Source organism: Phymastichus coffea, unplaced genomic scaffold (assembly GCF_024137745.1).
Source record: "Phymastichus coffea isolate CEN01 unplaced genomic scaffold, Cenicafe_Pcof_1.1 PCOF00010, whole genome shotgun sequence".
NCBI classification, from domain to species: domain Eukaryota; kingdom Metazoa; phylum Arthropoda; class Insecta; order Hymenoptera; family Eulophidae; genus Phymastichus; species Phymastichus coffea.
In genome coordinates this window covers 4,079,164-4,104,416 of record NW_026706821.1, presented here as the reverse complement: position 1 = coordinate 4,104,416, position 25,253 = coordinate 4,079,164, and the positions used below count along the sequence as shown (strand labels likewise).

The 25,253-nt window shown below is 41.4% G+C and overlaps 1 protein-coding gene across 2 annotated transcripts in view; it reads left to right on the top strand.

Annotated features, from left to right (window-relative positions):
• Window positions 1-25,253, top strand: part of LOC131671708 (disks large 1 tumor suppressor protein-like) — a 1,979,893-nt gene that overhangs the window by 1,830,788 nt on the left and 123,852 nt on the right. For both annotated transcript variants that reach the window (XM_058948341.1, XM_058948331.1), the window contains exon 17: window positions 14,200-14,309. In XM_058948341.1, the coding sequence (XP_058804324.1) occupies window positions 14,200-14,309 (110 nt within the window). The remainder of the gene's footprint in view (window positions 1-14,199; window positions 14,310-25,253) is intronic.

Sequence of the window (25,253 nt, the reverse complement as noted above, 5' to 3'; positions counted from 1 at the left end):
TCGTTTAAGTGTGGGGGTGTGACGGCTACCCGTAACTTAGTTTTTTATTTAATTATTAAATATGACGAACGGAGTGGGAACCTTCCTGATTTCCCACGATGAAAACGCATTCGAAATATAAACTTTGATAGTGGCCCGAGCCTGCGTACTCAAGCTTACAATCAACGCTCTATCCTGCTTTGTCCCACACGCATGTGTTGACAGGGGCCTACGATCATCGCGTATACATCGTGAAATGTTATCACGCTGATAATGGAAGGGGACCATAAAAATGCAATCTATCTTTTTTTTCCCACCGATTTTTAAGAAAATATCTGTAATATTAAATAGATTTTCATCAATTTTGTAAGCCATTATAATGCGCATCTTTTTGTCACCGAATAACCAATAAATAGAACAATAATGTATTTTATAATAAATCCTAAAAGGTTTGAATTTTTCTGAATGTTTATAATAGTCATTATATATCGTCATAATTAATTAAGTTTAGTACAATTTTGTATAAGTAATTATAAGCTATAGCGTTACTCTTGCTCTTAAAAGTGGCACTCCGAGAGCCATCTCTGGAGAAAAGGGCCCAAGTTAAAAAGGGACCGCCCTTTCTCTCTCTGAAAATTCACGCCCACAGACCAATAAAGAAATTCTGGATATGATTAGAAAATTTCCCACCAATACAAAATTTAGCCGTTATCGCTTCATGGGCCTGAGGAAAGGGATTTCCACCCAACCACCCACGGCTTATAAAAAGCTCTGTACAAGGCTGGAGAGTAAGTTAGAGGAAGTTAGAGTAAGTGCGGAGTGAGCACCAGGAAGTCCCTAATAAGAAGTATTTTCCAGTGAGTGAGTCCCGGAGGAAGCATCAAAGAAGAAAAATCACCCAAGTATATTCAGAGCATATAGAGAGAGAAAGAGGCCAAAGAGCAGAGAGAGAACGCAACTTTAATAATAACTGAATTGATAAAATAAAAGTAAGTAAAATCTTAAATCTGGCTATCCTTGTCTTTCTTTAAGTAATCCGCCTTTCTTTTGGAAATTCATTAAGCGTGAGTCTGGTGAATTTCCATTAAAGTCCCTTAAGAACACATTAAGCGTGAGTCTGGTGTGTTCGTAATAACATTTGGTTATTACATACCCCGTTAGCATACAGTTTTCTCAACGCAACAATATTGCTCGTCCCGGCTTGTGTGTTACACGATAGCCAAATCAGAGCAACCCTGAGTTTACGCTTGCTCCAAGCGTACCTGAGAGTGACCCCGACGTCACAGGTGTAACGGCGGCTACAAAAAAAAAAAAAAAAAACATAAAAAAATAAGTCAAAAAAATACCGACCACACACTTAGCTCGTAAATCAAGATGAAAAACTGCGTACAGCTGAATAAAGAAAATTTTTCCTATGAACGGCAGTTTTCGGCTCGCGCATCTGGCAATTTTCAGATGTTGGAAACAATCAGAGCGATCTTACGATCGCGTCATCCGGAGTTAGTCAGATTGCGCGCATGTTTAGAAAGTAGGGATCTGCAGCGCACATGTGCATCCTACCAACAGTTATTTTATTATTTTACTATTATTTTATTTAAAAAAAATTTATTCTAATTATTACTAATTTCATTTAAATTGAAGGAAGCACATTTGCTGCAAATCTCTTGAAAAATTGCGAAATTTATCGGATTATTTTCTTTGCGACTTTCGTATATATAATTGTTGGATGCGCTCAACTTTGCGTTAGACAATTTAAGAATGGCTTGAACGAAAGTTATTAATTATGTTTGTTGTAATTAACTCTGATTTTTTTTGCATTTCTCAAAGCTTTTTAATAATTAATTAATAGTTAAAGCTATTAATATCCTGATTGTTTTAGTTAAACGTAACTCTTAACTTTTGTTCTCTCCTTGAGTTTTATTATAGATTAAGAAACATTTTTGTAAAACTAGAGTACCACACACACAATTAATTTTAAATAGAATTAGTTTAAATAATTAAAGGCCAAAATAACACATAGAGGGCCATCTATGTGAAGAGGGACCAAAACACTAAAAAGGGGCCACACATGCACACTCCGCCCCCGGCCAATTAGGGTTCGAACGTTGCTTACGCTGAGATACTCCCCAAATTTTCCAACCAATTAAGTTGAGAAAATTTGAGTTCTTCCTGCCCAGAAATGACAAAAATTTTCGAGTGGTAGTCTCTTGTGAAAAAGTATAAAAGAGATCTTTTCACGAAAATTAGGCGGTTATTTTTCTAAATTCAGTTCGTTCAAAGTTAGCAGTTATTTTCCAGTTGAGATTTAGTTCGTTCGTTAGTTCAAGTTAATTTGATTCGTGCAACTCTTTTTTTTTTATTTCGTTTTGTTGGTGTGTGTGGGAAATTAAGGCGAAAGTAAGTAAAGAAAATTAAACTAAATTTCTTTTTTCTCTAACTTCTTTTTGTATCCTTTTCTCTCCATATTCTTTCCTATTTTAGTTTCGCGGACGGTCTGCCTTTTAGATAGTTACACTCGATTGCCGAGCGTGTGGTCGAGTGCATATTAGATAGGTCCCCCTTTACGTTATTTTATCGCCTAGAGTTTGGTCAAATAACGCGAAGCATTGCTATATTGCCAAGCGTGTGGTGTAGCAGAGCTTCGATACTCCGTCGGCGAAAAAAGGAATTTCCTGCGTAGTGGTAACTCACGTCCCGGTTATTGTCCGCAAGGATAGACCAAAAAGTGCGCCGCATACAGAAGCTTCTAATAACTATATGAATGATCAATCTAAGTTAGAAAATGAATATATTTATAAATGGATCAACGGAGAAAAAAGTTGGTCATATGAAGTTGAAAATAAAATATTGTTATCTAATATTAAGAAAGAAATTAGGAATATGAGTCACGTTGACTTATTTGAGAAATTTTCTGCAAAGAAATTAAAAATTATATTATTGAATATACTCAGATGAATAGTTACGATCTAATTGTCAAAATTGGATACATTTCTAAGAATAATACTTTTTTCAGCATTCAACAAAAAGAAATCTCAAAGAGATTATTGGTCTAATGATCACTTCTTATCCAGTGATGTGAAATCTGCTGTGAGATACAATATATTTAAAAATATAAAATCTAAATTGGAGAGTGGGGTTCGACTCGTGAAAGGGAGTGAACGTGTCTTGGCTGTGAGTGCGAGTTTTGGTGAGAAAGTTAGAGAGGAAAAGTGTTTAAGGTGGGAGATAGAGGTGGAAAAGAGGGTTGAGGCCGAAGAGAAGTGGAGTAGAGAGAGAGGAGTAAAGAAAAAAGAAAAGTTGAGGTTAAGAGAGAAAATCAGGAAGCGGCAAATCCTTTCGGCAGGTAGATAGGAGGGGCGGTAAGAAATAAAGGCGGAGACAGAAAAGGTAAGACAGGGAATAAAGGTGGGATCACGTGCAGAACTAGAGAGACGAATTAAAGCGTACGGGTTAGCGATGGAAAGGTTTGTGACAACAGGAAAAATGAGAGATAAGGATAGAAAGATGGATAAGAATGACACAGAGGAGGAAAAGAAGAAAAGAGTAAAGGTGGTGAGAGGAAGAGAGAGTGGAAAGGGGTGAGGGAAATATTAGAGGAGAAATGAGAGAGGCAAAAAGATGCAAGAGTGACAGTGAGTGGAGCGATACGGAGGGGGAGGGGGCGAGGGATTGGACTAGACGATAATAATAATAATTATTATTATTATTATAAACTAATAAAAACAAAGAAAACCAAAAATACAATAAACGCCATGGAGCGCGCTCGCTCCGTTAATCCGACTATCGTCTAAGCCGGTCACAACTCTCTCAATAAGATTATCGGCATTAACATGCTCGATAATCCGACTGACTCGCAATTCGCGATCGCGCACTTCACGCTCTGCACGGGGGCCGGCAATCATGTTAGACGGCACCAGTGCCAACGCGCATGCCGCTAAAAATGCGAGAGAGAGAGAGATAGAGAGAGAGAGAAAATACACGACACCGACCTTGGCCGTCGATGATGATGAGAGGCGGGAATCGCCGCTGGCCGCACTTGCTCGCGCGGTAAAGCTCGCCGATGATGACGCCACCCTTGCTGCAGTTACAACTCCTGCTGCTGCCAATACCCCGCCGCTACTCGCACGCGCGCACCTGCGGTGTAGGCTTGGCCGTGGTAAACCTCGCGCACACCGGTAACGGACGGTGGAGCCTGGCTGAGCGCGACCCAACAACCAAACAAAACGACACAGCACTCAATCACCCCTCACACACGCCTGTACACAGGGTACGGATCCAAAAAAAGAGAACTACACTATGACGACAAAACGCTACACCGCTCTCAGAACCGAAAACAACCCGAGAAAATCAAAATAATCGGGAGAAACGCGAGCACTCGATCGGCCAGTCTACCTCATACTCCTGATATTCTTGTGCTCGCATCAAACGCGCGCACGAATCGCGCCCTATTTCTCCTTCATCGCTCCTGGCAGCACCAATTCGCTCGCCCGCCGCACCTCAACAGAGAAAAATGCGTATCAGAGTGTATACACACACATTCTCAGCCCGAACGTAGCTAACAGATCGAGGGAGAGCCAACGAAGAAAATTGGCAAAGCGAGATTTACCGTTACACTACATTTAAAATAGCTGAGTTTGCGTAGCATTGGTACTATTAGAAAACATAGGATAAAGAAAAAACATGATATTGATAACAAATCAAAAAAAGTACATTTGCTACAAAGCACGATCAAAACAGCGGAATGAATTTAATTACTATTATTGATTTTAAACCGATTTTAATAATGTCTACAGCATCTGGAGTAACACCACTCCTACCTTTGTAAAGATATTCCAAAGAAGTGAAATCAAAAACAGAACCTTTCTCTAATGCATTTCATGTTTATAATGGGTTTATGGGAGGGGTTGACGATCCTGACGATCATGAAATAATGTTACGCCAAGCATCCGATCAAAAAAGTGGACGTGGGTTCTTTCCGTTAGATGACTTCAGGCTGCTATCATCAATGCAGTAGTACTTTTTAATTGTGTTAATTTAAATTAATGCAAAAAAAGTTCAAAAGAATTTCTTATTGATATTGTGAAACATTATTTGGCTGAATCTAAAATTGAGAATGATATCCTACATGAAACGGTATCCCTCAAACTACAGAAGAAATGCTGTCGCAATCCATATATTATCCAGACAAACAAATTTTGCAAAACATGCAATAATTTTTATTGTAAATTATGTTTTAAAAAAATTACAATTGAAAGACAAATAAAAATGAGAAAACTATAAAAAAATGAAATCAAATAAAATAAAAGATATAAAAAAAAGAAAATTATTAGATAAAAAAAATGACAAGACAAGATGCTATTCCTCATTCACATCCACGCGAACAGCTAAGAAGTGAAAATTCTTCAATGAGAAAATCATATTTTCTAGAATGTGACAGACTCGGGCACTAATTTAAAGCACACGACAACGAATAGTTCCTTCGCTGGACTAAGTCACCCACGTTAAACACTACGTCTCTTCGCTTTTTATCATATTCTTTTTTTTGCCTTTCCTGCGTTTTCTCGATATGACTGTCCACTAAGTCCCGCAAAGCATTGAGTCTTTGCTATCGATCCTGCCAAATCTCGGGTTTGATTCTCATCACGGGAAAGCGCCTCTCTACTTGCCTCCTTAAACTTTTCACTGGCCTGGGATTTCGGCCGAAATTCAGAAACGCCTTGGAAACCTTCGTAGAAGGCTGGCTCGCGGTGTTTATCGCATGCCTGAACTACATGAGTAGCGGTCTCAATTCCGATGGTCGTTGTCCACGAATATAACTATCTTAGTCTTTAGCGTCCGATTAACTCTCTCTATTGGTTCACTCCGTTGATGATAAGGGAGACAGAATACATGCTCTAAACCGTATTCTCGAAGCGTATCCTGAAATGCCTTATTTTAATAAGCTTTTGCGTTATCACTAACTAAGTACTCGGGCGTTTCCCATAGGAACAGGATTAATTCCTCATAAGCGCGCAAGAGCGATTTTCCGTCCGCAGAGCTCAACGGTTTGAACTCTACCCACTTAGTGAAAAGACTACCATACATCAAAATCGATTCTTGCTTCACGGCAACTCCATCACGTCCGTTGCGACCGCTACCTAGGGACGCTCAGTCACTCATTTTTCCATCAACCATTTTGCTACCCTCTGCTCGACCTTATGTTTTTGACAAACCTACAAAGGTCTGCACGTTATATCGCACACCTAGCCAATAATATTCCCTTATTACCCGATCACACGTCTTGTCCTGCCCGAAATGTCCGGTCAAGGGCGCACAATGAGCATCCTGTAAAACCCTTTCTCGATATTCGAGCGGAATAACCATTCGCCAGCACTCTTCGCGATTAGTAACCGGATCGAGCAGACAGTCGGTCATATAGCGATATAGCAGGCCGTCCTGTACCTTCCAATTTTTATTTTTCTCCGACCGCTCTCCGACTTCTTGGGGTCTCTGCAGGTACCAAAAGTCCTTGATTGTCGCCAATTCGACAACCTTTGTCTCGTCCTCAAACTCGCACGAGAGTGCATCCGGGACTTGTCGCAAAGCACCCTTCATATGCATTATCTCGCAGTCGAGCTGTTGGAAATCCAACACCCAACACTCGAGTCGGCTGGTTAAATCTCACTTACCTAGAAGTCTCGTCAACGCGCTATGATCCGTCACTGCTACGATGTGAAATCGCTCGATATATGGTCTAAACTTCTTTACTGCAAATCGAACCTCTAGAATTCAATTTCGCTCACCGTATACCGTCTCTCATGCGCGTTTAACATACGACTTGTGTAGCAAATAGGGTGTTCCCCGTACTCGAATATCTGCACTAAATATGCTCCCACTACGTATGATGAATCGTCGCAATGCAGATAAAACGTCCGCTTAAAGCCCCGTCTCGCCAGCACAGGGGCTTCAGTGTGCGCTCTTTTCAGTCGCTCAAAGGCCTCCTGTTGCTCTTCGCCCCAAATCCACGGCTGATCTTTCCTCAATAATTTCGTGAGCGGTACCTTTATATCGCTTTCATTTTCGATAAATCTGGCGGACCAACCCACCCTACCAAGAAATTTCCGAAGCTGTTCTATCGATCGAGGCGATGGGTTGGGTAATCCATAATCGGCTGAATTCGGTCTGGGTCTGGGCGCAGACCCTTGCTGTCCAGCCTATAGCCGAGATACGTCACTTCCGTACAAAAGAAGTCCGATTTTTCGAGGTTGATCTCCAAGACTACCTCAACTAAGCACCGCAATACTATAACCAGCGCATATAATCATAATAATAACCAGCGCATGTGATCCTCGAAATTCGCACTCACTACCAATAAATCGTCCATGTACCAAAATCATGCGGTTCATATTCAGGTCCCAATAGCTCGTCCATGAAGCGCATGAACGTCGCGGACGCGTTTACCAGGCCGAAGGGCATTCTTTCAAACTCCCACAGTCCCAACCCCGGAATCGCAAACGCTGTAAATTGTTTACTTTTTTCGTCTAAGGGAATCTGCCAAAACGCCGACCTGAGATCAACCTTCGACAAAAATACGGCACCGCGCAGTCGATCCAAAATTGAATCGAGACTAGGCATCAGGTACGCATCGATCTTTATCACTTTATTTACTGGACGGAAGTCCAGATAAAATCGATACGTCCTGTCTACCTTTTTCACCACGACCGGCGCGCTACTCCATTGACTATTTGACTGTCTGATTATCCCCGCGAGCCACATTCTCGTCGTCTCTTCTTGAGTAATCTTCAAGATCGGTGGCGACATCCGTCGTATAGGCGTTTAAATCAGTCTCGTATCCTCCTCATCTATCACGTGTTTGATTAAATTTATCACGGCCGGGGCAATTTCGGGCTTAGGCACTATGCTGTGCACCAACACCAATACCGGTTCACGCTGCGCGTTCATATAGCTCACGAATCCTACGCACTCGGCGAACACGTGTGCCGTCCCGTCCGCATTACTTGCGAAAGGAATCCGTTCTCGCGAGCCCTTAGGTCGCCATTCCCGTCTCTCGATGCTAATATCTTGCGTTCCAGAAATCCGCGCCCAAAATCAAATCATGCGCACACTGTACTGCAGTACAGGCGATCATCGTCCCACTCTTCCCTCCTATCTCGAGATACAATTTAAGATCGCCCAAAGGATCCGGTTCCTGATCCAACCCTCCTCTTACGAATATTGTTGGCGTCCTCAATCGCGACGTAAACCTACTTACTAATCCCGGGCCAACAACCGTAACCTGCGCACTAGAATCTAATAACGCTAAATAAATATTTCCAATTATTTTAATAGCTAGAAAAAATCTATTTTCTACTACTGCCACCTGAGCTGCGTTATTGTCTTCACGCGGACTCGCGAACCAATCATCCGAGCTTGCCTCGGCTCTTCCCTCCGATGCAACGGAAGGCATCTTTGCCACCCTCGCACAGCTCGCCGGATCTTCGACCATGGATCCATGTCGCACCGTTTTACTGCCTCGCTCGCGGCTGTCCAAAAACCACGGAGAGCATCAGGGCGATGCCATCGCTACGCGCTCTACCCGTGCTCCATCGGATCTCTCTTTTGCCTGATGCGCATCCGAGAGCACCAGGGAGCGTCGTGGCGACTCCTCACCCACGTGTTTTTTCCGAGCTCGATCAAATCGCTCTTTCTCTTTTAGCGCATCCTAGAGTAGCTAGGAGCGTCGTAGTCATTCTTCAGCCATACGCTCAATCCGAGCTCGATCGGATCGCTCTCTTTCTACTAGCCCATCTGAGAACAGCTGGGAGCTTCGTGGCGACTCTTCAGCCACGCGCTCAATCTGCGCTCTATTAGATCGCTCACTTACTACTCCGGACTTTCCTTTTATGACAGTGCGATCTTCCCTCTCATTCACTAACTCTCGTGGTTCGTTTCCTTCGATTCCTACTGTTTTCAAAAATTCAACATCCTCGAGATCCGACATTTTCAACTGCTCATAACGGCGCGATAAACTATCCCGATATTCCTCTGCCCTATCATTAACTACCTTTGAGTGTGCACCTTCGACTCCACGCACCGACCTACCAATCGTGCCATCCCTACTCTGGTCGCGCGGTTCGACTGCGAATAACAACGCAGCCTCACCGGGCTCGACCTCTTTACGACCGTTTCCCTCCCCATTGATAGTTCTCGTTGCGCGAGCCACCCTGTTCCGGGGCACCTCAAGCGCCAACCGTGCTCGGCTGAGCAAACTCAAGCAGGGGACGACGAGAGAGTTTCGGCCCCCGCCTGTAAGTTTCCCTGTAGTCCCAGGTTAGCCGCACACGTGGGGAAGTTCCTAAAAACTACCCCCGCGGTCTCGCAAACCTGGCAGCTAATCATAGCTCCCAGACATACATTCGCAAAGTGTCCGGCTTGTCTGCACCGATAAAAGGTGGGAGGCGGCCTACCTCCCTTACGGTTAACGCGCTTCAGGCATTGCGAGCTTCTATGCCCCCGTCCTCCGCACGAAAAATAATTTCCCCCGAACGCGCGCGAGCTCACGCCTGAGCCCTCGCTGCTTCGCTGCGGGCCCCTCTGCTGGGTAACCAAACTTGGCGGGATCGATGCTCCTGCACCCGAGGTTGGCCTACCATCCTCGCCCTGCTATGCCGCAGCCGTTAATACTTCATTCTTTGACATGTTGCTGCTCTTCCTCTTTAACCGCCTTTTCGAACACCGTGCACCTGATCTATCCTCCGGTGTCACCTCTACGTTCTTCTCCGCCTCTGTCACCGCATAACTTACCATTTTTCTCGCTGGTCCAGCTGAACTTCTATACGCCGCGTCCTGAACAAGCATACTGTCGGCCGCCGGGGAGCGGTTGCCATCTCTTCTCCCTTGCTCGCTGACGCTCGAATTCTTAACCTACCCTTTTTAACTCCCGGAGCGTGGCGAACGACTTCCCGTACAAATATCTCGCGAAGGTAGGATGCAAGCCTTCTTTGCAAATCGCCACCTGCCTTTTCTCCGAAGGGAGCCTATCAAAACGGCGAACGATGCACTGGAACGCGGTCAGGTAATCAGTCAGCATTTCGCCCTCAGCCTGCATCCATAACCGGACTCTTGGTACAGATCCTCTCTTTGATAATGTCTTCCGAATTCCTTCTTCAAATCCGCAAGGGCTCGCAAGTATACTCATTATTCCGGTACCAGAGCGCAGCCTTTCCTGTACTATACCCACCGCCCTGAGTACTTCATCGTCCTTTAAACCGTAGAAATCCTGACATTTTCGGATATCGCCCGCGGAACCATCCACTTCCGCTCCACCGTCGTCCGAAAACTTCAGCGACCAAGAGCGAAAGGCCTTTACCGCGTTTACCGATTTATTATACCTATAATGTCGGAGCTGACGCAGACCTGAGCGCCCGATAGTCCTCAGATGCCTCGGTCTACGACTGGCCAGCCCCGCCGCGTCCGAACACGATGACTCGCTCTAGTTATCTTCCTACTCACTTACCGATGGGTACCTCGGCCTATGCTCCTCTTTAGGTCCCCTCGTATAGGTAAATCGTGGTTTAACGCGCGGTGACGTTCCCTCTATTTTCACGGCGTGATCATTTCGAGCGCCGTTTTTCAGCAGTTACTTAACTAATTCCTCCCATTTCTTCATGACCTTCCCTACCTCGCGTGATAATGCCGGGGTACTCGTGCCCCTATCTGACAACCCTAAAATTCCCCTTGCGGTGGCATCACTCTCCTTTGAAAAAAATTCATCCTCCGAAACCGGCTCACGTGAGCTATCTTCCCGCCGCCGGCGCGATGCAGAGCGAGACAATCGCTCCTTTCGCATCCGTCTATGTGGCGTCCGAGCTGCTGTTATCCCCTCAGCGCGCGGCGTATTCCATCTACCCGCTAGCATTCCCAACGCGGCCTCTTCTACGCGATATAAATTATTCACACTCTGAGATAACGCTGCTCGCACTTCCCTTCGCATAACTAATCCAGGCAGACTCGCGACGATATTCCATACCTGTCTGAAAACGTTGGACTCATCCCCGATATCCTGGAACGCTCCCTCTCCGTGAGGTGCCAACTCTTTCCCTGTATCGACGGGAGCCGTCACCCCAGCATCCGACGCGTTTTGAGCATTATCTTATCCGTCTTCAATCCTATGCTTTGACCCTCTTCTCTGCACCGCAACCGGTCGCGATCGCTTATCCGCGGACGCCAAACTCTCTCGCCTACGGATTAACGCAGGCTCGATCTGACCCTCCACTCGTCCGTCGCGCACTCCGCTTTCATCCGGTTGCAGGTCCATATTTACCTCACGCGATTCGTCACGCAGAATACGCTCCGGTGGGCCTGGCATAAAGCCCGTTTCAAAGTTGCCAGGACCCAGGGATGGATTGAGTTCCGACCGCTCACGTGAGATCATGTAGCGCAACATGCGCTCCTAGAGTTCCCTAAAGCTATCTGTCACGCTAAGGCCATAGATTTTAAGGAGACTCATTAACTCTGCGGGCGGCGTCTCATTGATTCGCCGCTTAAGAGCTCGCACCGATCTGTCTTTTTAAAATTTCGCGCATAATCGCGTTCACCGTCGCACTCGGTGGCATCTTGACGAGTCGTTTGCTTCTCGCGCTGCCCGAACTCCCGGTCAACCGTCACGTTCGCGATGTGGGCACAACCGACGACCGCATTGCGCAACTGTCACAATTATGACAACAAAATTAAAACAAAGGACACTAATAACCAACACTAACTCGTCTTAAATCGCAGTCCGAACTACACTCTTTGTCCACGAATACGGTTTCCACGCATTTGTTTCGACTCCCATCTGTCCGTTACAACTCCAATAGAATAAAATAATATTTCAGGTAGTGCGGATTATACACACTGCTCTGAGTCCTTAATCTCACAATAAAAAAACCAATATTCTAACTACTCACACTCGTCGCGGCTCCCAGTCAAGGGCGCACCTTAAATAATCTGTCGATCTAAACAGATTGCTATTTAACGGCCGTGTAGATCAAGTGTCTAACTAACAACAACAGTTTCTTAAATCTCATCGCTTGTCCGTCCTTTTACTGGCCGTATGCTGTAAATATGGTGAGTAGTGGCTTTCGACAAGTTAGGTCAATCATTCACTCATCTGTGGCTGAGCGCAGCAACGACAGCACAACCATGCTACGTATATGACCGCATATCTCTCTCTCGCTCGGCGCGCTCTCTGAACCCGAGATGAGAAGCGCAAACAAATACTGTTCGAACAAATAACGCAGCTCGGCCGATCGTTCGATTACCCCTCCTCTCAGCCTCAACCGACCTTTTTAAATTCTTTTGTTTCTTCGAATTAATTTTCTCCTTTAGAATTCCTGACTATAATATCGCGTCCTATTTCTCTCTTCTCACGACTATTTCAATCCCGATTTTCGCGATTTCCCCACAAGGGATACCATGTAACACGTTCGTTTGTATTTTCCTATTTTCGAGTCGGAAATAAGCCCAAGTAACGTCGCGTCACAAATTATTTCAAGGGGAAAAGTCCGGAAGGCGTAATCGCTTCGTCGCAAAAAATTAATGATGGGTTTCCATTACCCGACAATCTCAATAGTCGCGATTTTATCTAATTATAAGAGGAGGCAGGGTTATATAAAATCTTTTCTTCTATAATCAATTACACTCTTTATTCAAATTTTCCTATTTACATATCCGGCATGTTTTGACTTGTGCGTCGGGCAAAGTCCAGGCTAGCCTGTCCCGTGCGAATTAACGCACCGGAGGCAAAGCGTCGCCTTACAAAATAATCCCGCAAGTCTCCGTGAACGCGGTGCGAATTCTACGCACGCACAACCACCCGTCCACGTCCGGCCAATATGATGCCTAGAGAGAGAGAAACCGAAGCGCGCACCAAGGAAAAACAAGGGTACCTGACCTTAAGAGGGAGGGCCATAGAGAAAGTCCACGTCCGTCGGCTTGACTGCTATCCTCGAAGAAGGTGGATCTATCACGTCGTAGTCGGTCCTCTCCCCTAAAGTCTGGCGTAATTTTTGCAAGAGAGCTGGTAATCACGCTGCTCACACTCACTTTAGTCGCGAGGCTAATCCAGCTAATAGGTGCGTTGTTGGTCAAAGCCACACTGTCCTTGCGATCTCGCGCTTTTCGCGGCGTCTTCCGCGTCCATCCCTACAGGTCAAGCGTCACCGGCTAAGCACACACGTGCGACTCATGCCGGCGACACTATGTCTCTCTCCCTTCTTCTCTCGTTTCCCGCTCTCGTTCCGACCCTCTCGTGCCAAACATCAACGCCGATCAGGAATCAGACCTAAAACAGAGCCATATCGTGCGTCGAAATTCGGTTTGAATTCGATGTGACAGCGGCCAAAAGGAAATGCACGCAGAAGAGAGAGAGAGAGAGGCGAACAGGGCGAGCGAACTCAACGGTCGCTCCGCCCGTCACAATTTACGTAATCTATGTTGCTTCTATTTTAGAAATAATGTGAACGATGAAAACTTATAAACAATAATAAATCACCTAAGCAATCCTTTAAAAAAATTTGAAAAAAATGGTATTCGTAAAAATTAAAAGTAATAAAAGTAAAAGTTTTCTGAACAGATGTTTGATAATTCACCTTTATTCAACCATGTATGGTTAATTTTTGAAAATTAAGAAGTATTATTTTGGATGTAAATTATCCCACTGTTTCAAAATCTGTTGTTAAAAAACAAGATTAAAATAATTTTTCGACCTTTCAATAACCTTAAAAATTGGGCCGTAATGTCAAAAATCTCTACGTTATTGGCCTATAAATTCACTTTAACATTTATTTGGTTGCAATACATATAAGATTAAAGTTTTGAACAAATTTTTACAATTTTATCTTGATTTGATCTTTTTAGATATAGTTTGCAAATATCATTTCGGCGTAAAATTTCTCGCTCTTTACGAATCCTATTTTAAAAGAAGAAATGCCCATAAAAAATCACTTTGATCCTCAAATAACCTTTTAAAATCAATCAGAAAGTCAACACTGATATGACACAAAGATGTCATACCATTGTCTTTCCCAACCCATGCTATACCCAGATAAATAAGTGGATCGATTGAAATGACTTACCCTTTATATTAAATAAATATTAATAATCAATTAATAGAATAAAAAATAAAAAAAATTTTCTTGATCTCTTTAGTTAAAGTCGAGAAATCCATAAATATGTATTTAATATCATAACTTATTTTAGGGAAAACATTGTATCCTTGATGTAAGTGGAAATGCGATCAAACGATTGTATGCTGCTCATCTTTATCCCATTGCGCTATTTGTGAAGGTTATGTCTGCACAATCTCTGATGTAAGTGAAGTATTTGTTATTCTTTTTAAAAATATAAATTTATTATTTTTTTAAAACATATAACATTCAGTTTACCTAAATTTTAAGTTTTAAGTTTAATTACTGCTGCAAGCTTTTGACACTATACTCAATATAATGTTATTAGTAGTTCATTTCGCTCTCTACTCATACCATTCATCTATTCTATCATATAAATAAACAATCACCATACTCATTGATGCCGCTACTCCTCACCTCAGATCGTAGGCACGCTCCGCTGGACCTGAAGGCACCAGAGCTACGTCATGCACACATACGCCGGGATAGGATAATAGGAATCGAGCACGCCTGCGAGCCTACCTAACTATTCGACATGCAATTGCACATTGTCCGACAGAGATGCCAGCTCCGATGGTGAATTATTATGAGCGAGCGGCTCCTGCGTGGATTCTTCAGCTGACTTCGTCATATCCGTCTCGTTGATAAGTGAGACTGGGGCATACAAAGACGGGTAACTTCGTCGTCGTGACTGCTTTAAATCGCGCTTTTCATTTCGATCTGGTCTCTTCTCACTATCGCGCGACGACCGCGTTTTCCTCCGATGACTCCTGTCTCTGAACTACCAAGGCCAGCTTACCCTTAATCCTAGCCTTCCTCCTACGTTTACTACGCTACTACTTATTTTTTGGCTGTGCCGAATGAGATCGTGGCTCACTCGTCAACTTCCTGGTACATTTATTATTGGAATAATACTGATTTATTATTGGAATAATAATTACTGATTTATTATTGGAAGGATACTCAAGTTTACCACCAGTCGAGGATTGTCCAACACACTAGGCTTAACGGTTGTCTCTACTTCTTGGTTACGAGCAGTCCTCAGGTGGAAGATAGACTATGGTCTGTTTCCTCCACGATTATTACATTTCGAATACTACAAGTTTCATTGTTCGCTACCTCCGTAGTTATAGAAATTACCATTGATAAATTGAGGATCGAAAGATTATCAAAAAAAATAATCAAAAGATTTTTCGTGTCTGTGTTATCGTTACATCATCCGTTACTGAGAAACTAAACTATACGGGATAGCACGTGATTGGTTTTCTCCCATTGACGGATTCACCGGAAAGGTGATGAATTTAACGCCAGCCGCCCTCATACTTCTATTATTCTTATTGCCCTCAATCGTTCTACTTCATTCCTTTCTAGTTATAATACGATCATCGCTATCTTGTCTTTTGAATCCATGCCAGCTTTTCTTATATTACTACGCATCAAATTTTTACTGCCGGTCTTCTTTACTGGGGTTAACTCTACGATACTTTCGATCTTTCCTACTGTCACAATGGCCAATTTCTGAGTCGGTTTCGTCGAGCACAAATCGGCTGCATCTGCGACATATATGTTACTAGCCACTGGTATGCAAACCGGTATGTGTTAAATGTGCAGCTTACTCACTTCAACTCTCGCAGGAAGAAAAACTTGTTCCAGTACAGAAATCGAGCGAACATGGGATATAAACCCTCTTTACCACTAATTATTTCCTATTCCAAGGAAGCGCCATCATACCGTGAAATGATGTGTTGAAAGGCTGTCAGGTAGTCGTTCAAGGATTTTTTTTTTGTTTGAATGCGTAACTAAAACCCTTGATACAGATCAGCACTTTTCATGTGTTTTTCGATTTCACCGTTAAAATTCGAAAAAATTCTTCTAAACTACTTAAACTTAATTCATTATTCTTATACCAAAAGGATAAAAATAATGTCCTCTCTATCAGTACCATCCACCAATAGTTTCTAGTACCTCGTCATCTTTTAGGTTGTAAAAAGTTTGACACCACATTACATTTCCCAAAAAACTGTCCGAATCCAAATCGGCACTTCTCGAAAGTGTCAACGATCAGGCACGGAAAGCACTCACCATATTAGCCTATTTGCCATTGTTACATCAACACGGCTAACGCAGGCCCGTGCATTTCAAATTTCTCGAACACCCACTCTTGCAAATATCCTCGTCAAGTCAGTCTTATACTCATCCGAATTAAAGGAATTATTTTTGCTGTTACGAATTTTGATTGATCTACCCGGTCTTTCATTCTTTCAGCTCAAGATCTCAGACCCGTTTATTTCGTCCTTTATTCTAATTCACTTAGCGTTTTCTTGAGTAAATTTTTCTATCCTGTTTTTATTATTTCCAATTTTTACGGATTAACCAGTGTACTTATATTTTACCGAGAACTCAAGAAGGCGTTTGCTACAGCGGTATCGAATTTCTCATCCGGGATAGATTCATTCTTAATCTACTCAACGTCGGTAGTGGCTATTGACATCTCATTCTAGAGCATTCACTCGGTTGCACGCATACTAAAGTTTCGAGCCGCTCTGGTCCGTTCCTCCACCGGTACTCCAGAGTCAGTTGTTCTATTCAATACAGTGCTCGTTCTATCTGACAAAGTTTTATGCACCTTTCAACGAAAGACTAGATTCAACCAGTATGCAAAAGCTCTCCACATCCAGTCAAAGATATCCGACTCATCCTTCTAGTCGTAATAACGCACCGGCACATGTGGTGTTTGTTCTCGTCCGAAACCTAGTACGTTTTATACATCGGATAAATTGTGCCACTCTTGCTCCTCGTTGCTTGCATTAAGCTCGGCCCTTCGGCCTCGCACTGAGACTTAGTGCGTCTTCTAACTTTTTGACGCAGCCTTAACCGCGCTTCTCGCTTGCTGATATTCACTATGAAATTCCAAGCGCCACACCAATCGGTCCCAGAGATGGATAATGAACGTACAAGCACAGTTGAAAATCCCAACGGAGAGATACGATTTATCAGCTCTCTAGTCAATTTCTTAAGATCGGTGTGACTTTTCTAAAGAACCAATTGCAAGTTTACGCATTCGTTACTCTTATCACCGAATATTCTCAGCTTATTAATAAAAACAACAAATAATGAAATACAACACAAACCAACAATCTTAATAATAATTCCATAATCCCAATACAAAATCATAACTTATCATTCATAACGAACGAGCCTGATAAATATTCATTTAACGTTCTTTAGCAATGCAAGATTTAGAGGGGAGTGAGGCAGAAAGACAGACGGACAGATAGAGAGGAAGAGAGTTGTAACAAAGAAACTAAATATATATATAAATATAGATCAATCTATGTCAAACGGATAATGACTCTGTCTAAAATTATAGATCACTTAAAAAATCGTGGATATGCTTAAAATTTCTATCTTATACTCTACTTTTGTTTGCGATGTGACTATTTTGAAAAATATAAAATTACGGCTCCAATATGACGGCTCACACCTAGAAATTTCATTTTGAAATTCAAAAAAAATCGATTTTAATTCATTCAATTATGATTCTAAGTATTTACTTTATGCCAGAAATGAATTCAGTGTTCAATTTTACATAGGAATATAGTAATGCACTCGAGGTAAAAATATTTTACAATGTCATCTGTAATGAATGAATCCGTTATATCCTACCAGGTCTCGATCAAGGTCATTTGAAGGTCAAATTACAAATATTTTTTTATTTTTTAATAAGAATAGCATATCTACAAGTTTTACGTATTGCTGAATACAAATTCGGGGCCCACCGGAATGTCAAACAACGAAGGTTACAGAAAAATTTGTTTCACACTGTGGTTTGTTGAAAAACAAAAATCTTCTGTTAATCGATATTCTACTCTACCCTATTAAAATATCATAAAAATTTATCTGTTCAGTAAATGGTTAGGATATAACATATGTAAAAATTAGCGATATTGGGTATGAGAATGAAACTTAACATCAATAATTTTTTTATATTTTTTATATTAATCATATATTTATATCACTAAATTTACATAGGTAAAAAGTATGTATGACTTTATTATACATAAATTTGACTTTTCTGCTGTAAAAACCTCTCTATTTTCATGTTTTTTGCATTCTATGTTCTTGTTTGGTATGTGACACTATTCTTTAAATTTCACGCGTTTTGGGGAAATATACTTTTTAATAATTCCTACGAGCTATGCAAAGGCCCGTACCCAAGCTTCGTGTCGCAAATTATTTCAAAGGGGAAGGTAAGGGAGACTTTTTCGTTCCTCTAAATGGTGATGATGGGCCTCGTCACTACGAGGGTGGTCCGATAAGTACTTAGCCTACAAAAGAAAAACGAAAATTTTGGAAAAGTGGCGTTTTATTTTTCAACATAGTCTCCATTTAGTTCGATACATTTGGCCCAGCGATGCTCCAACTTCTTTAACCCATCTGAAAAATACGTTTCCTCGAGGTCTGAAAAGTAGGCTTCCGTGGCAGCGATTACCTCCTCATTCGACTCAAATTTCTGCCCGGCGAGTGACTTTTTCAAGTTTGGAAACAAAAAGAAGTCGCACGGGGCTAAATCTGAAGAATACGGTGGATGGGGCAGCAGTTCGTAGCCTAATTCGACTAATTTGTCCATGGCGATGACGGAGGTGTGAGCCGGTGCGTTGTAATGGTGGAAAAGCACTTTTTTCTTCGCCAAATGGGGCCATTTTTTCTGCAATTCGACGTCGAATCGGCCCAATAATTCGGCATATTACAGCTCTGTGATCATTTTGCCCCTCTCCAGGTAGTCGATGTAGATCACACCTTGTGAATCCCAGAAAACAGTGGCCATCACCTTTCCGGCAGATGGGGCAGTCTTCGCCTTCTTCGGAGCACTTTCGCCGGGTAAAGTCCACTGTTTCTACTCTTCCTTTGTCTGTGGTGTATACCAGTGGATCCATGTTTCGTCGATTGTCACGAAACGACGTAGAAACTCCTTCGGATTGCGCTTAAACAGCGTCAGACATTGCTCTGAAGTTGTATCACGGTTGCGCTTGTTGTCCGGAGTGAGCAAACGCGGCACCCATCGCGCCGACAGCTTTCTCATACCCAAAATTTCATGCAGAACATGACCCACGTGGTCTTTTGAGATGCCTGCGATCTTAGCTATCTCGCGCACCTTCAATCGTCGATCTGCCAATACGAGATCGTGAATTTTTTTCACGTTATCCTCCGTGGTAGCCATTTTCGGAGCACCTGGACATGGCTCTTCAAAAATCGACGTGCGACCACGTTGAAACTCGTTAAACCAATTTTTGACGGTCGCCATCGAAGGAGAAAAGTCACCGTACACAGCATCCAAGCGCTTTTTGATTTCGCTGCGCGATTTCCCTTCCAAAAACAAGAATCGAATCACCGACCGATACTGCTCTTTTTCCATTTTTGAAAAATCAACGGAGACACTTGCTTTCACACGCTCTCAAAAATAAACTACAAAACCGATCCGGCTGAAATCTTGACAGTAACCATCGAGAAGATTGTACTACGTGATTTCTTTTGCGAGAGTGGCGCCATCGGGCGGTGAGACTAAGTACTTATCGGACCACCCTCGTAAATTGGTGTTTTGGGCTTTGAAATGAGAGGAAGGGATTGATGGGCGCACACAATGATTACTCCCGATATTCGTCAACAATATTTATTCCTCAACGTTTAACAATCAAAAGAGCGATGACGCGAGTTTACGCATCGTCCTTTGCGGCCGCGTGCCTGCGCTCGTGCGGACAATCGCACGGAGACACGTTACAATAATTGAAAGGACTACAAAGGAGAGACTCGCCTTGTTTGCCGATTTCATCGTACTCGCGGGTGATCGCCAGCACTTCGTCGAGGCGTCACGCACTTGCTAATAGAGAGAGAGAAGGAGAGAAAGACGTTCTGACCTGGTGAAGGCTGCTGGTAAGAAACGCTGCTGGTGCTGCTGGCAGGAAATGCTTCGAATGCTGCTGGCAGGAAATACTACTGGAGCTACTAGCAGGCTTTCAGCAGGTCCAATTGGATTCCACGATGCCTCGAGCGTCGATGGAAATTTTCTACGGGCTGTACTCTGCTTGGCGTCGTTTCGCTCCTTTGTCTCCGCTTGGCTATTCGGTTTTCTCGCGTGCACACGCTTGGCCATCACAATCGATCCTTATAACTCAAGATCTTGGCTCGAACTCTCTTCTCAACCGTTCGCGCGCCAGTTCGAGCAACGCCGGCGGCTTCGCTCTTGCGAGCGGATCGCTGCGGGTCGTTCGCGCTCGCTTACTCTCTACACGCGACGCGTCAATCTCTCTCTCTTCTCGTTTCCACAGTCGCTCTCTCTCCTAATTGGTTCTCAATGACGATGCCCTGCTCAGGTATTGGCTCTGAAATAAAGCGGTGCAAGCATCGGTATCGGTTCGTAATTTCCACCACGCTCGCCAGGGCAACAGTGAAGGAGCGAGCTGCGAGAGAGAGAGAGAGAGCGAGCCAGACAGGACCGGCTATTCTAGCCAGGACCGCGTCACAGGTATAAAGAAAAAAAGTTATATTTTCAAATGTTTTTGTAGCCTAAGCAAACGACGACTTTTCGTTCAAAAATGCGTATTATTCTGTCAGACCATTACATTATCCTTTACGATAAGCAGTTGCATGAAAGTGACATTCTGTTTCTATCCCTAAGTCAATTTTATGATTGATTAGATTACACAGGGCAACAAAATTTGAAAAGTGAACTGACCTCGAACCATGATTAGGTATTTTCGAAGGTTTTTGAGTCGCTGAATCCAAATCCGGCGGCAGATTTTGTCCATCACGTCAGATTCCCGAGATATCTTAACCTAAAAGTGTAAAAACAGTGTTTTTGGCTAACTTTGAGGTTATGTAAAATCTCTACTGAAAGTTTTTTTTTAACGGCCGACGACATCTCAAAGAAGAACTCTAACCCTTCAAAACTCTTCTTTCAACTAATAAAAATTTGAAAGAAACAAAATGTGATGTTAATATCACCTATTATTTATTATTTGCTCGTACTCTCGTGGTCTGTCGCGTTAATGAGTAAGAATTCATTTTAACTTTAAAAATATATATGAATATTGAGTTTGAAGTAAAATTATAAATGAAATATCTATAATTCTTTGAATTGGCCTTAAGGAAAGAAAGAATTTACCCTAGTTTCTTATGGTGCAAAGTGTTCCATAAACAGAGCACAAGTCTCTTTTGAGAAAAGATGTAATTTAACCCAAGTTTTTCTTAGCCCGAAATTTTCTATGACTCGAGCGTAAATCACAATAGGAAAGAAAGAATTGCTTAGTTAATCACTAGAGAGAATATAACTTAGGTATAAGCCAAGTTTATTTAATCTCGAGCGCTCACTTTGCGAGGATAGGAGAGAATACTAGTCTGTACAAAAATCAGCGTATTTATGCACAGATTTTCCTGCCAATTTTCGCAGGACAGCCCTCTTCAAACTGTTAACTCATGCGTGCCAAATCATTTTCTCTTGTTTACAGTAGAATAGATAGCACTAACGAAATTCTAAATCATGTAAAATTTACAGAAGTTGATATAGATTATTTAAGTATAATTTATATTTATCGCAAAAAGTTACGTCAAAAGTTATTAACTAATGAAGTTATTTAATATAACAATTCAATATTTACAATAAAATAATGATAAAATTTTACATATAGCAATAGTTTATCACTTGTAGAAGTAATTTAAAAAAAAACTACTTTAATTAGTTAATAACATTTGAATTTTTGCAAAATCTTATAATGCAAATATTAAATCGGTTAATAAAGATTAACATGACGTTATTATGTACAAAATTAACTCTTTCGATTCATATACAATTATTTGTTTAAATTAATTATTAATTGTTTATTTATTGATAACAGTAATAACTATGCTGTTATCAATGAAATGAATTCTTACTCATGATAGTCATTTTGAGTTCAGAGTATCCGCTTTATTATAATAATTCACATTTACAACGATATAAACAAATTAAGTTTGCACAATAAAATTTAAGATGATTTAGTAGTTAAAAGTAATTAAAAATATTACAATCTTAATCTACGCCCTAAAATATACATTAAAAATACTTTGTTTCATTAAAATTATTCTTAATAACGTATTTTAATTCAACAATAAAAACCACACTAGTGAAAAAAATTAAAGGATAAAAAAAAAATTCCAAATTTTTTGACGCTCTTTAACTGGCTGGATTTCCCTTCAAAATGGTCATACTGGAATTTAAAAAAAGCGTTTTCAAGTTTGAAGTTTCTAGTTTTGAGATCTCATAATCAAAAAATTTTTCAAGCAACATGTTCTACTCAATTCTCATAAATACCAAACAAAATTTTTTTATGAAATTTTTTCAGTCGTTTTTTTAGTCTACGAAATTGGCAAAAAATTTTCTAACTCAGCCACTATATGGATCGGATAACTTGTTTATTCAGCTTTAATTTACATTTTTGAAAAGTTCAATACCCCCACCTCTCGCTGATATATCGAACTTTGAGTGGAAAAGGATCTTTTAATCTTTAACCATCAATATCTCAGCAACCGCTGTTTGCACAAAAATATGAAGGTAGGTTTTGAAATCTTGAATAAATTTCCCAAAAAACTGTACTACTGTTATTGCAAAAAAAATTTTTTTTTTTACCCTTTACATTAATTTGAAAAATCAGAAAACCAAAAATATTAAGCGTGTCTTTTACAGTTCAATATCCCCAAAAAAACCCCACAAAGTTTCAATTCAATCGATCAAGCCGTTTTGTTGTTTTATTCAATCGAATTTTTCAAAAAAATTAAAGGATCACAATTTCGACTTTAAATAATCATAATCTTGAAAAAAAGGCAAAAAAAATTTTTTTTTTGAATCATTTTTATTTAATGACTCCAAAAAATTTTGATCAAAAACTACCGCCGGCATCAGCATTACCCGAAGCGCACCACATGGAGGTTGCCCAGTCGGATTTACGCTTCATGTGTGTGTTTTTTTTAGGAGAAATGAGACCCGGAGGCTCGTCAGTTCCTCCGTAGTTAATGACTCAAAACTCATTCTCCTAAGAATGTGTGTGTGTGTGTGTATGTATGTGTGAAGAGGAAAAAATTTTTTTCAAAAAAAGCATTTTAATTCTCTTAATAACGGGTATTGTCACTCCTGTTCTCAATAACGGCTGCCAAGCGTTTAGTCATATTAATGCAGCGGGCAATCTGGGGTTGCGGAATGGCGTTCCAAATTTGCAGAAGTGCACGCTCTAATGCGGCCAAGTTGTACAAATTTGGATACTATCTGCGAAAACGACGACCCATTATGTCCCAAACATGGTCGATGGGGTTAAGGTCTGGACTCATTGGTGGGTGCCGCAGCAATATGATGACATGTCGTTCTAAAAAGCATCCGGTGATGTTAGCTATGTGTGGACGTACGTTATCTTGCGTTAAAATAAACGCCCTCTGATGTCGTCTGCGCAGTACAATCGGTCTCAAAATTTGGTCAATGTAGCGCTGAGCTGTTAAGTTTTCGCGTACAATCAGCATGGGTGTTCTCCAATTTCGTGAAACGCCGCCCCAGACCATGACTGATCCACTGCCATAAGCAACAATCGGACGAACAAAATTCTGGCAAAAACGTTCTCCACGACGAGGCCAAAGAAGGGGACGTCGGTCGCTCCCGTGAAGGACGAACCGGGATTCGTCAGTGAATAAAACATTTCCCCATTGTCTTAATGTCCAAGCCCGATGTGCATTAGCATATGCTAAGCGTGCTCGGCGATGTCTCGCTGTCAAAAGGGGTACACGATTATGATGTCGTGCATTTAACCCAATTTCTCGAAGACGGTTGATTACTGTTCGGGAAGAAATGTACCGCACTTGATACCGCTGTCGATGTCTTTGTCGCTGTTGTACCCGATTTCGGAAATTTCTTGCCACGATATTGGCATTGATGAATGGTTCACGTCGAACTTGTCGGACAATCGCCCGATCATTGCGAAAGTCGTGACACGATGGCGACTTTGTCCAAGATGACGATTGTATTGGTTCGTCTCCCGGTATCGCGCATATGTTCGAGAACGACGGATTGACTAACAGCCTCTGGATAGCAACATCACGTTGACTGTAACCTTCTTCAAGCAGGATGATCAAACGAGAAACCTCCGGTTCTGATAAATGCCGTCTAACCATGATCGAAAATCAAAATGAATTTTTGATTATTGCAAATTTATGAAAATTTTTTTTGTAATGCAAAAGGACTGGTTGTGAAAAAAAAACTGTTTTTTTTAGCGTTGTAAGAGTTCACGAAAATTAATGATAAGCAATTTATGAAAAGCGTGTAGATCGAGTTTGAAATTTGATTGGGTATATCAACTTTATTTAAAATTTAATTAAAATTTTAATTCAGTTTACAAATCAAGAAAATTATGAAATGCAATAACAGAATCGCGTTAAAAAGGGCAAAGATTATGATTATTTATGATCGTAAATCTGACCGGGCAACCTCCATGTGGTGCGCTTCGGGTAATGCTGATGCCGGCGGTAGTTTTTGTTCAAAATTTTTTGGAGTCATTAAAAAAAAATGATTCAAAAAAAAAAAATTTTTTTGCCTTTTTTTCAAGATTATGATTATTTAAAGTCGAAATTGTGATCCTTTAATTTTTTTGAAAAATTCGATTGAATAAAACAACAAAACGGCTTGATCGATTGAATTGAAACTTTGTGGGGTTTTTTTGGGGATATTGAACTGTAAAAGACACGCTTAATATTTCTGGTTTTCTGATTTTTCAAATTAATGTAAAGGGTAAAAAAAAAATTTTTTTTGCAATAACAGTAGTACAGTTTTTTGGGAAATTTATTCAAGATTTCAAAACCTACCTTCATATTTTTGTGCAAACAGCGGTTGCTGAGATATTGATGGTTAAAGACTAAAAGATCCTTTTCCACTCAAAGTTCGATATCTCAGCGAGAGGTGGGGCTATTGAACTTTTCAAAAATGTAAATTAAAGCTGAATAAACAAGTTATCCGATCCATATAGTGGCTGAGTTAGAAAAATTTTTTCCAATTTCGTAGACTAAAAAAGCGACTGAAAAAATTTCATAAAAAAATTTTTTTTGGTATTCATGAGG